This window comes from Balaenoptera acutorostrata, chromosome 3 (assembly GCF_949987535.1).
Source record: "Balaenoptera acutorostrata chromosome 3, mBalAcu1.1, whole genome shotgun sequence".
In the NCBI taxonomy this organism is placed as follows: Eukaryota; Metazoa; Chordata; class Mammalia; order Artiodactyla; family Balaenopteridae; genus Balaenoptera; species Balaenoptera acutorostrata.
This window is the reverse complement of record NC_080066.1, coordinates 105,188,433-105,201,284: the sequence shown is the minus strand read 5'-3', so window position 1 is coordinate 105,201,284 and position 12,852 is coordinate 105,188,433. Positions and strand designations below refer to the sequence as shown.

Genomic DNA, 12,852 nt, shown 5'->3' with positions numbered 1-12,852 from the left:
CATCCTCTAAACAGCTTTGTACAGTTGGCAGATCATGTTTAATAACTTCATTACACAGAAATGATAATGCAGGATATTGACAGCATTTATCTAATGAGAGCTGATTAAGTGCAGGACCTTTGGTGTAATATTATTTTAACCTCATAATAACACTGGAACATAGTATTATGAGCCCCATTTTACAGAAGCGGTATTGAAGCTCAGATACCATAAGTATTTCATCAAGGTCAAACTCTTAAGAGTAACAGATCTCAGATTCAAACCCAGGAATGCCTGGCTCCAGAGCTTATTCTTTTTCCACTGTTTTGCTACCCAAGGGCAGGTAGCAAAGATGAAGCACAACTAGAATAACTTACTACTTCTAACCCCAGTGCTCTTTCAACCATCACTCAGTGGCTATTATTCCAAAATGTTCAACATGCAGATTCCTGTTATAAAACTAGAACTTAAAATTAAACCTAACTGTGTTGTTTCCCCATAGCCAGTGACTCCTTGAAAGAACCTGGACCATATTTCTGCTTTCTTCATCTCTGAGACAAAGCTCTTTTCCTTTAGACTATAACCAAGGCATCATTCAACTGTGATCCGATGAACAAGGGTGGGACGAAACTCCAATGTGGATAGAAAACATTTTGAAGATTTACCAGGCCAATATTCCACCTATAATTTTCTTTTGTGGATCATTTATCTACAGAATAGTCTAACATCTTCCTTAGTTAATCACACACAGCCTCTCAGATATGATATGGGTATTTATTTTCATAAGTAGATAGAAACCTTACAGAGATTCCCCTCTACACGACCCTCTCAATTCTCATGTCAGGAATGTAGGTGGACCCTCTGCGGCTGGTTTGGGCAGAGACTCCAGGCACTTGGGAATGACTGTGAACTTGCCACGCAGATGTAGGTATCTGAGTCTGTAGGTGTCTTGTCTTTGTTCAAATGCTATGAATCTTCTTTTCTCTTTTTTCTCCATTTGAGCTTATGGGAATAAGAAACCCTAGGCTTTTCCAGGATATTACCTGTACCACAAGAAGTACTAGAAATCGTGGTCTTCTTAAGTGAAGTTGACAGAAGCGCTGGCTACATCCTAAACATTCAGAGACCCAGCACTCTGTTCCACCTTCTGCAGGTTCCTCAACCATGTTTAGAAAGATGTTAACCAAAGGAGATGAGTTTATGGACTCTAATGCTCTGTAGCTATTTGATTTTCCACAATACTGCTTCCCTATCAAACCCTAAGATGAGCTACATGGAAATAGCACCATACATGCCATGGTGTAGCCCTGTCAGTCTCAATAGAAAATATCATCAAGTGTTGCATTCCCTGTTGCCAAAATCAGAAACTAGCTCCCCACCAAAAAAAATTAATAATAATATCCTCACAGTCCTGATTAAGCTGGCTCACTACTGGCTCACTAGCAAAATTCCCAGGAACTTTGTCATTATTCCTGTCTCCCTTTGGCCCCCAGAGGACCCAACTCTGAAAAGTGACAATGACCCAGAATCCCTATGTTTCTGCTTAATATACTGCAAAAATAGTCTATCATACCAATTAGAAACAAAAAACTCTTCCACCCCGCCCCCACCATCATCTCCATTCTCTTTGCCATGCCATCCATAACAGGCAAGTGGGACAAAAGAAAAGTGAAAGAGGGGCAACAGAGAGTAAAAGATCTAAACTCAGAGGAGACTTGGAAAGCATCTTGCAGATGCTTGAAATAACAAAGAAATGTTCAAAATGCATATGACAATAAATAATAATCTGACACTTGGGCTGAATTTTTCAAAAGCTGAGAAGCATGTTGTCCAAACTGACAGCATGCAATGTGCATGTAAGGGTGTGTAGTGTGTGTGTGCATAGTGTGTGTGTGTGTGCGTGTGTATGTGCACAAACTGAGGGACACCAGTGAGCTAAGCAACAATAGTATAAGTACCATAGATTGCTTCATTTTGTATAATTGAGCAGCTCAGAGAAAATAATAGGATGAATTTTAGACCATGTAAATGGAATACCTATTTTAAAGATAAGATCAAAATTTTTTAAAACAGTAAAGTAATACATAGATTTACTAATACCTTCTGAAAATAATAAAGTAAAATAAACTCTTTGGAAAGTACTACTTTTGGGATTCCCCCTGGGCTGTGACTCCCACCCCACAGGGAGATATTGAACAGGTGCAGCTCCACCTGTCTCACTGTGTGTCACTCACGACGCAGTAATACACAGCAGCGTCTTTCAGGGCAGCGCAGGGCAGGCTCAGGGTGCTGGACTTCCTCTCAGTAGGGATAAACAGAGATGCCACTTCATTTGCGATGTTTGTCTTATATCCTTGAATGACAAATTGTGGTCCCTGGTTGGGGAACTGTCGGTACCAGAAGATATAGTCCTCTGTAGCAATGTTGGTGTGGTTACAGGATATGTTCACTTCTTGTCCTTCATATGAGTCAATGAAGATGGGCTGGATGGTCTTAGCAAGACTCAAAGTACCTGTGGAAGTCAAAACACAACACTAGTTCCTATCCTGAAACCGAATTGAAGGTCCAACTCAGCACCCTCCAGGTTCTTTCTCAAGTAAATCCCCTACCTCCCCACCATACAGAGACACATACAATTTACTTCTCATTTGTGTTTCGGGACAAATTTTTTTTAATATTTATTCTGAGGAATCCCAGGAACACATGAACAGAAGTGGCAGGTCTAACTTCTTCCTCCCCTGATGGACCAGAGCTCAATAACCCAGAATATCTTTATGGCTCTCACCCCTCACATAAATGCCAAGGAACAACAGCCTGGAGAAAAATAGGACCCCAAAGCCATCTCTCAACATATCAGATAAAGAGCAATGGTAGCAGGCAAGGTTGCAGATCCCTGTCCAGACCCATGTGCCAATTCCTCTTAATCCCAAAATAACTTACCCAAGATCAGGAGCACAGTCAGTCTTGTCAAATGCCTCATATTCTAGTGTAAACCAGGACCCAGGGTCAGGCTCTGTTGCTGAGTCTGAGCCTGGACCAGGGATATGAACCAGGGACGAGGCACAGCAGCACCTGCCAGAGCCCACACTAGCAGCTCTCACCTAGGGCTGTCCCCAGAAGCAAGCCAATAGCAGGGTGAAGGCTCCTCAGAATGGGCTTCCCTTCAAGGTTCAACTGAGCACTCAGGAAGAAGAATAGAGGGTAAAAACTTCCAGCACAACAGCATAGCAGTCTGATTTCCTTTTAGATCTTTGCTTAGGTCTAACCCTTTAGAGATTTAGTCTGAATGAAACAAATATATCAGAGGGTAGATTCCATTGGGCTCCTTATTCCCCATCAATTTTCCACAGTCCCAAAAGGTGGCCATCTACTGTAGCCAGTCTCATACTCATGGAGCTCTGAGAATAACCCATCTGACCTAGAAGTTCATGCCCAGAAATCCCCCACTGATTCCTATGTCAGATGAAATGGAATCTTAATCTTATTCCATAAAAGAGCAAGTGAGACCATCAGAACTGGACCTTTCCTCTCTTGACACCCTGGTGTCCTTTTATAATCACACTAAGTCCACATCTTACATCTGCTACTCAAATCTCACTTAACAGTTTTTAAACAGGGAAGCAGACCCCTCACTAGTCCCTCCTGACCAGCTAGGACAGGACATTTGATGTGGAAGAGAGGAAGTGAAGAGAAGAAGAAAAGGCACAAGTTCAGAGCCAGACAGACCTAAATCCAAATCCCAGCTCTGCCACCTTGTGACCTTGGGCAACTCACTCCTCTGAGCCTCAGTTTCTTCATCTGTAAAATAGGGACAATAACACCTACTTCAGAGTCAGCCTATGGTATACGGTCAACAGTAAATTGTAATTCCTTCCCATTCTTTTCCTTCTTATCTACTTGCAAAGAACTATGGCCAGTAGAAAGCAGTTGTGTAGGATTATATATTTGATTGTTTAAGTGTACATATAGATCATTCACTCTTCCTTCAAGAAATACCGAATATAAACTCAGTAACGATAACACAAAAATTAAAAATAAAAACAAAACATCCATTCAGGAAAGGAGCTAAATCCAAAAGATACCATAATGTTAGCTGAATCAGCCAATTGCAAAAATCCAAACATGTTAGATACTCACATTAATGTGGAAAAGATAGTGGTGTGTTGAGTTCTTTGCTCATATAATATGGGAAAGGAAAATCACTGGAAAATATTTGGGGAGTGCCTCTTCAAGGTCTAGAATTGCCCAATGTATTCTGAGTGACCAATTTTTCCATTTTCCCATGGAAAAGATCGATGAGTGCTAATGACTTCTAGTAACATTTTGATAGAGTGGATACAACAAAGTATGGAATAAATAACCAGCTTACCTTCAGTACTAGGTGGAGGAGAAAGAAGGATATATGAGGGAGCTAAATATGTGAGGACAACTTCTACAGAAATAAAACATAAAAAGGTTACAGTTTAGAATCAGCTCGTTGCAACAGCGACCCCATGTGGTAAATAGACTTGGACAGAAGAAATGTTTCACAGAAGTCAATAGTTCCATGCAATTTATGGATTATCCATCATATTTTCTTTGTTAAATGCAATAGCCAGTAGTTTGGCTTGATCAGGTGGACCATGGGGTCTATTTTAGGCAATGGAAAAAACCCTGCATGGGGATCTAGACAAACTAGTTGTGAACAATTTTCTGGACTTGATATTTGTGCAATTTTGTGCAACTCACTTATCGTCTGACAAGCAATCTCTCTATAAGAGAGATTATGGAGATTAATTAAATGAACATAATAAAGTTCTTTCTAAACTATAGATTTCTATATAAATACAAACTATGTTTAACATAGGAAATATCACAAGACCAAAAAATAATCTTACCTTTTCAGGACAACAAATGGAACTTGATGTTTCTGGTTTGCCATCTATTAACTCACTTAGGAGTTTATTACTGGATATCAAGCAACAAGAGGAGGAAACACTAGAAGCTTTTCTATGTTGCAGCCTTTGGAATGAAAGTAATCATTAATGGTTGTGTTGTGTTATGCATTGAATTTTGTCCCTTCCCACCTCCCACAGAAAACTGTACCCTATAGCAAGAGCCACCAACCAGAGATATATTTTAAATTTTTAAAAAGTGAATTTTTCTCTGGTTATTAAAATAATGAATTCTAAATACAGAATTTGGAAAATATGGAAAAGTATAAAAAATAAAAATCATGTGTAGTGCCATACCCCAGAAATATCATTGATAATATTTGGGTATATCTCTTTTCAGTCCTTTGTCTACACATAAATATTTTAAACAAAATTGGATTGCATATGCACATACTCACAAATACATACACACATACACATACACACACATTTGGGTACCCTGGATTTTTTTAATGTTATTTCCCAAATATCTTTGCCTGTTAATAAGTATACATAGAATTTTGATTCTAATTGAAAATATTCCTCAAAATATTCCATGATAGGGGCTTCCCTGGTGGCGCAGTGGTTGAGAATCTGCCTGCTAATGCAGGGGACACGGGTTCGAGCCCTGGTCTGGGAAGATCCCACATGCCACGGAGCAGCTGGGCCCGTGAGCCACAATTGCTGAGCCTGCGCGTCTGGAGCCTGTGCCCCGCGACGGGAGGGGCCGCGATAGAGAAAGGCCCGCGCACCGCGATGAAGAGCGGTCCCCGCACCGCGATGAAGAGTGGCCCCCGCTTGCCGCAACTGGAGAAAGCCCTCGCACGAACCGAAGACCCAACACAGCCAAAAATAATAAATAAATAAATAAATAAATAAATAAGAAAATCCTTTAAAAAAAAAAAAAAAATATTCCATGATAGAGATGTACTATAATTTATTTACCAATTTCCCTAGTATTAAATTTTTGGACTTTTAGAAAGAATACTATATAAACTCCTTTGTCATAAATCTCTGTCTAAACTTTCAATTATTTCTTTAGACTAGCTTCTACAAAGGGGATTTCCTGGATTAAAGAGTAAGAATATTTTAAGACTCTTGGTAAGTATTAATTTACTCAATCAAACAACATTTGTAGAGTCCCTACTTGGGTCAGGCACTGAGCTAGACACTGGACATTCGATTATGAGTATGGTCTCATCAGAAGGAAGAGAATTTTTAAAGCAGTGATAGTCTTCATAACTGCTGTGATAGGGAAAGTACAGTATTATAGGAGCATACAGGTAGTGAAACTGCTTTGGTTGTGAGGTTCCAGGAACACTTCCCAGCTGGAGTGACATCTGAACTAAAATGTAAGGGAAAAAGAGGGATGAACCTAGTATAAAGACTGGGTCAAGTAGGAAGAGGCTGAGGGCACAGCATTTGGACAGACCTGGAAGCAAGTATGGAAACACAGGTGGATAGCACTTGGGTAGATGGTGGTTCCATTGTTTGATACAGAAAACAAAAAACAACAAAGAGTGAGTTTGTCTTGTTTGTTTCTTTTGTTTGGGGAAGGGGAGACGATGAAGAGCTAAGCCTTGCACCACTTAATTTTAAGCGTTTCTGGATCCTTGCAGAGAACCCAGTGAAACTCATTATACAATCAGAAAAAGATCAGAGGAGGGAGGACTGAATGGAGCACAAGGTGGCTCTGTGGAGGGTGGTTCTTCTTGGAGACAGATGTCCCCCTAGCATCCAGGCCAGGGCAAGTTCTCACAGATGCAGCAGGTGGCTGTCTACATCTACCGTTCTCAGGAAAACCGGGATAATTTTCTGTCCCCAAAAATGTTTCTCCACCCCTACCTTCTCTAAAATACTTAAAATTATATTTCAGGGACAAAAACTGTGATTCCACAAGTAACAAAAAAAAAAAAATGTTGCTTGAATGAAATTTAACCACAATGTAATTCGATAGGATAATATTAGCTCCTTTCCTAAAAGCAGGTTTCCTGGTATAGAAGATGGTATTGGAATATAGGTCCAAATGATGTGATGAAGGCCAAAGTAAAGTAACTTAAACAAGGTAGAAGTGTATTTCCTTCTCATGCTACAGCCCAAATATTAGCAGTTCAGGGCAAATATAGGAGTTCCATGGTGCTGGTGATGTCTTAGTCCATGGGCTGTTATAACAAAAATACCATAGACTGGTGGCTTAAACAACAAACATTTACTTCTTACAATTCTGAGGGTTAGGAAGTCCGAGATCAAGGGGCCAGCAGATTGGGTGTCTGGTGAAGACCCACTTCCTGGTTCATAGACCACCGTCTTCCTGATGCTCTGTCATATAGAGGAAGAGGCAAGGAAGCTCTCTGGGGTCCCTTTTATAAAGAAACTAATCCCATTCATAAGACCTTCACTCTCATGACCTAAACATTTCCCATAGGCCCCACCTCCTAATACCATCACCCTGGGGATTAGGTTTCAACATATGGATTCTGGCAGGACACAAGCATTCAGTCTATAGCAGTGACCTAAGTACCGGATTGCTATGCCTCCCTCAACACCCACCTTTATTTGGGGTCTAAGACAAATTTTTATATGTACAACAATCCTTCCAGTTATCCCAATTTTATGAATTAGGAGACGAGGCATACAGAGTATAAATGGCTGATCCAATGTCACATAGCTACTAAGAAGAATCGGAAAATATAACTTATACTTCCTACTTCTCAATTTAGTCCTCTTTCCACAGAGTTCTTAAAGTGAGATAAAAGAGAGGATAAAAAAATGAATATTATGAAGAAAAACTCTATTGAATTTCTAGTTTTGCCTAAAAGTTACCTAACTTTCCTCCTCAAGGTAAAACAGGCCAATTACCAGGACCAAATGACAAAACAGAACTTCTAAGGAAACTTAGTTGCTCCCTCCCAGCCACCTCAAAAAATGGGGAAAATATAGACCTGAGCATGCAATGTCCCTGCCCTGATCCTGAATTTTGAAAGGCTCTACCCCGGCCATCCTCTAGCTGCTCCCATACCACTCCCTATGAGAAGTCCACAGTGCCAAGGAGATACTTCTTCTATACCATACTCTGGGTACCCAGAATCCCAGGATTCCCTGCACACATGTCCCCAGATCCACCTTTAAGGTCTGCATGTGCTTCCTCCAAGGACCATCTTCCCAGATGCAGGTATTCCACCAGTGTATACACAACCCTAGGCCCAAGGGGTAGTCAAGGGATGGCTATTTGCAGGGATTGTAGTCATGTGGGCTAAGGTGTCTCTATCAAGAATAGAATTCAAAAATAGACCAGGGTATATATGGGAATTTAGTATACTATAAATGTAGCATTCCAAATCTATGGAGCAAGAGTAAAGTTTTCAATAAGTAGTGTCCCTACTATTGTCTATCCATTTGGAAAAATAAACAAATGTTACGTGCCTACATAAAAATTAATTTCTTTTGAGATATACTCCTTTGAATCATATGGTTCAAAATGGAGCTGCTAACTTCTTTCAGAATCAGCCCCCAGGCACCACTAATTAATTGGTCAAATGTAGAGCAAAGCTGGGCGAATCCTAGCAGCCTATACCCCCCAACCAAGGGTTGTCCAGGAAAGAGCAACTGACTTGCATTGGATCAACGAGAGCCCTTCCCAGGATTTTCTAAATTGAGAGAAAGAGAGAGAGAGAGAGAGGCATCGAGTCCAGTCCCTCTCAAGGATGTACATAAGAGGATGTAGCATAGGAGCTGTAATCAGCCTAGTTGTTTAAACGACATGTTTAAATCCTACCTGATTTGAATTCTCCTCCCATTATGCACTCACTTGCTGTCTCTCTCTCCTTCCTTCCCAGCTAATTTATCTCTACTTCCGTATCTCACGTAGCATTTTGTGCAGTTCTCTGTCTTAGCACTTACCAAACTGTTTTGAGTTACTAGTTTACTGTTCATTCCTACAACCAACACTTTCTTTGACAGGGACCATTTTGGGAGTTAGGGCTATACCATCGCTGAAAGCAGTCTCACTCCTTGAGGAGCCTATAGGCTGATGGAGAAGTGGAGTAGTTAGACTACACACCTGAGAGGCAGACTGCCTGGGTTTCAGTTTACTGTTTAATAGTTTTGTGACTTGAGTGACATACTTAAATTCTCTGAGCCTTAGTTCCTTCATCTGTAAAGTGAAGCTCATGATAAGAGTTGTGAGAATCAAATGGGTTCACAAATGTTTGGGATCACACCTGACACCTAGAGATCACGGACAGTTTCTTTCACCTCCTTATGATCAGTGCTTAGCACAGTACCTGGCACACAAGGATTCATTTCAATAAATACTTGTCAAATGAACTAATTCTGTGGCTTTACATTGTAATTGAGTTATAATGAGTGACAAACCCAGGAACCACAGTACCCGCTGGTGGAGGGACATTAAGGCTTCAGGAAAATGGTTTTTCTGTGCTCAGGGGTTTGTATTCAGTTTTCCCTGCAGCCCCTTCCGCTGTGTCTCTCACAGCACAGAAGTACAAGGCAGAGTCACTCCCTAGAACAGATGGTTTCTTCAGGTGGGAAGAGGTTTGGCCCTTATTAAATTCAGCCTCAAAACCATAGTTGCCTTTAACCAGGCTGTCCTCTGTGATGTATTTCAGAAGGAACTGGAGACCTTGATTGCGATGTTGGACATACCAGAAAAGATGTGTTCCCTGAAACTGAATAGGTGCACTTCACAGTCACTGGCTCCCCTTCCGTGACAGTGACCTGATCTTCTGGCTGAGTCATCGACTGAGCTCTCTGTCCACCTATAAATTAATCCATAACGCATCAGAGAAACTGCTGAAAAAGAATGTAAGTAATACAAGTGGAAAATGGGAAGGGAATATCACTCACTGAGTGTAAAGAGAATCGCAAGTGTTGAGATATGTGCAGAGGCCACAGCTCAAGCTGGGCTGGATGGGGGCTCCTTTCCAGTCCACCTTTGCTGGAGATATGACCCCACCCCAGAGACTATGTTCTCAAAGAGCACAGCGTTTTACAAATGGCCCTGGTGCTTCCTGGCACCTGTACCATCTCTCTGTAGAGCAAGCTCTTGGTCAGGCTCCTCAAAGCTCTATGGAAAGCAAGACTGCTGCACCTCTTACACCCAGGGCAAACCTCACACTGCAGCACCCCCTAAAGCCCACACAGAACCAGGTGACTTTACTGTAGAGTAGTCAGGGCTTCCAGGTCTTATCGCAGGACCCAGTCCTCTGGATGTCTACATTTTCCATTGGTGCTCAAGGAGAAGAAACGGGTTTGTGAACCAAAGTGGAAAAAAAATGTATGCTGGGTGAATCAAGTCTTAAATGATTTATGGTCTCTCAAGATAATATACAGGCAGAAAGAAGGGAAATAGAATATTTTAATAGGATGGGAAAATAAATAGAAAAAAAGAAGGGAAAGCATAGCGTTGAATGAAGAAAGAAAGAAAAAGAAAAATGAGAGATAAGAAAAAGGCAAAATAGGGGAAAAGAGTAAGGCAAGAGAAGACAAATGATAAGAATGAGCTTATTTGTCTCTTCAGAAATAATTTAGAGCTGACTTCTGAATAAACCTCTTTGACCACAAGATAAGTCAGGTTTTTCTCTTGGTTGGGTCTGTTGGGATCCCTCCCCATGATGATATCGAGTTAAATAGTCATACAAAAAGAACTTGAACCTTCTCTTTAAACATTTTGAGAGAGAGAAAAAAAAAGGGGGAGTGGTGGTATAAACACCTCCTGGTATATTTGCCCTATTAAACAGTAGATTTTAAAATTAAAAACAATGGGTTTCCCTGGTGGCGCAGTGGTTGAGAATCTGCCTGCTAATGCAGGGGACACAGGTTCGAGTCCTGGTCTGGGAAGATCCCACATGCCACGAAGCAACAGGGCCCGTGAGCCACAACTACTGAGCCTGCGCATCTGGAGCCTGTGCTCCGCAATAAGAGAGGTCACGATAGTAAGAGGCCCGCACACCGCAATGAAGAGTGGCCCCCGCTTGCCGCAACTAGAGGAAGCCCTCGCACAGAAACGAAGACCCAACACAGCCAAAAAATAAATAAAATAAATAAATAATAAAGGTGCTAATAATTTAAAAAAATAAAAAAATTAAAAAAAATAAAAATTTTTTAAAAACCTCTGTGAAAGTTTGCAAAGATAGGAGATTTTCCACATACAGAGGCTACTTAAAACAGACTTTAGATGAAGTGCACATTGAGTAAAAATTCATGGTTAGGGACTTCCCTGGTGGCGCAGTGGTTAAGAATCCACCTGCCAATGCAGAGGACACAGGTTCGAGCCCTGGTCTGGGAAGATCCCACATGCCACAGAGCAGCTAAGCCTGTGCGCCACAACTACTGAGCCTGTGCTCTAGAACCCGCAAGCCACAATTACTGAGCCCGCGTGCCACAACTACTGAAGCCCATGCGCCTAGAGCCCGTGCTCTGCAGCAAGAGAAACCACCTCAATAAGAAGCCCACGCACCGCAACGAAGAGTGACCCCCACTCGCCACAACTAGAGAAAGCCCGTGCGCAGCAACGAAGACACAACACAGCCCTAAATAAATAAATAAATAAATTTATTAAAAGAAAAAATTGATGTTTAACTAAGCTTGAGGTATTATGATGATGGCAATGGGTTCATTTTTTTTTTTTTTTAATTTTTTTTTTTATAGCTACTTTATTTATTTATTTATTTATTTATGGCTGTGTTGGGTCTTCGGTTCGTGCGAGGGCTTTCTCCAGTTGCGGCAAGTGGGGGCCACTCTTCATCGTGGTGCGGGGACCACTCTTCATCGCGGTGCGCGGGCCTCTCACCATCGCAGCCCCTCCCGCTGCGGGGCACAGGCTCCAGACGCGCAGGCTCAGCAGCCGTGGCCCACGGGCCCAGCCGCTCCGCGGCATGTGGGATCTTCCCAGACCAGGGCTCGAACCCGTGTCCCATGCATTAGCAGGCAGATTCTCAACCACTGCGCCACCAGGGAAGCCCAATGGGTTCATTTTAAAAGGAAGACAGGCTAAAGTTTTATACTAAAAAATGCCACAATGGCGGCAGATTGATTATTCAATAGATGTGAATGTAAAGGAAACAAATAAGTATGAATACAAAGAAGTTGTTTCTCTGATTTCCCTTATTTTTCCTTTAAATAATATCCAAATAAACCACACATTTTGGAAAGAGGATAGAAAATCTCTTTGCTTTGAATCAAAAAAAATGTGGAAGGTAGCTATTTCTGAAAGCTTTGCTAAGGTTCTCATACTTTAATACTTAAAACCTTTACCCTCTTTCTTTGGCATATGTCAGTTATCTTTAAATACTAATCTTCAAGTCCCAAAGAGACCTGTGATGAATGGGAACATAGAATACATTTCTTCTCTCTCTGCCTAGAGCTTAAGTGTTACCGGCAATCATCTCCAGAGGATGATTGGGAAAAGCTTAATGAAAGGAATATTTTTAAATACATGGGTAGGATTAGGGGAAACCTACAAGAGAAGGTAAGGCACCCTGAGGCCAGCAACAGTCAGAAGACTTCACCACACCTAGACTTGAAGGGACAGAGGAGGAAGAAATTACCCTAGCCTGGGAGACCTGTAAATGAGGTAGATCAACAGGACCTGTGGATTTCAGCACAAAAAAGAAAAGATCTAAGAATATAAATATGCTGACCACTCTCTCCTGCCAATGCCTCCCACTGGGCCAAACCCAACCAGAAGCAAAAAAGACAATGCATAGAAGTCAGCCTCCTGGGCATAGAGCAGGATGGAGAATAGACCTGGAGAGGAGGACAAAGAATATCCAGCCCCCTGACACTGGGGTTTATGGCTGTCCTATCAATCAGGCAAAACGTGGGTATATCCTAAATGTATGTATGGGCATATCTATACAGCATTTTGATTGATGTAGAAAGACAGAAAAGTCAAATTAAAACAAGAGTCTAGGGGCTTCCCTGGTGGCGCAGTGGTTGAGAA

At 41.5% G+C, this 12,852-nt stretch overlaps 1 gene segment (V, D, J or C); it reads right to left on the bottom strand.

Annotated features, from left to right (window-relative positions):
• Window positions 1–2,159: 2,159 nt before the first annotated feature.
• Window positions 2,160–3,916, bottom strand: LOC102999547 (T cell receptor alpha variable 4-like). The segment is given in 2 exon segments: window positions 2,160–2,491; window positions 2,920–3,916. Coding segments are annotated over 2 exon segments (336 nt in total).
• Window positions 3,917–12,852: the final 8,936 nt, after the last annotated feature.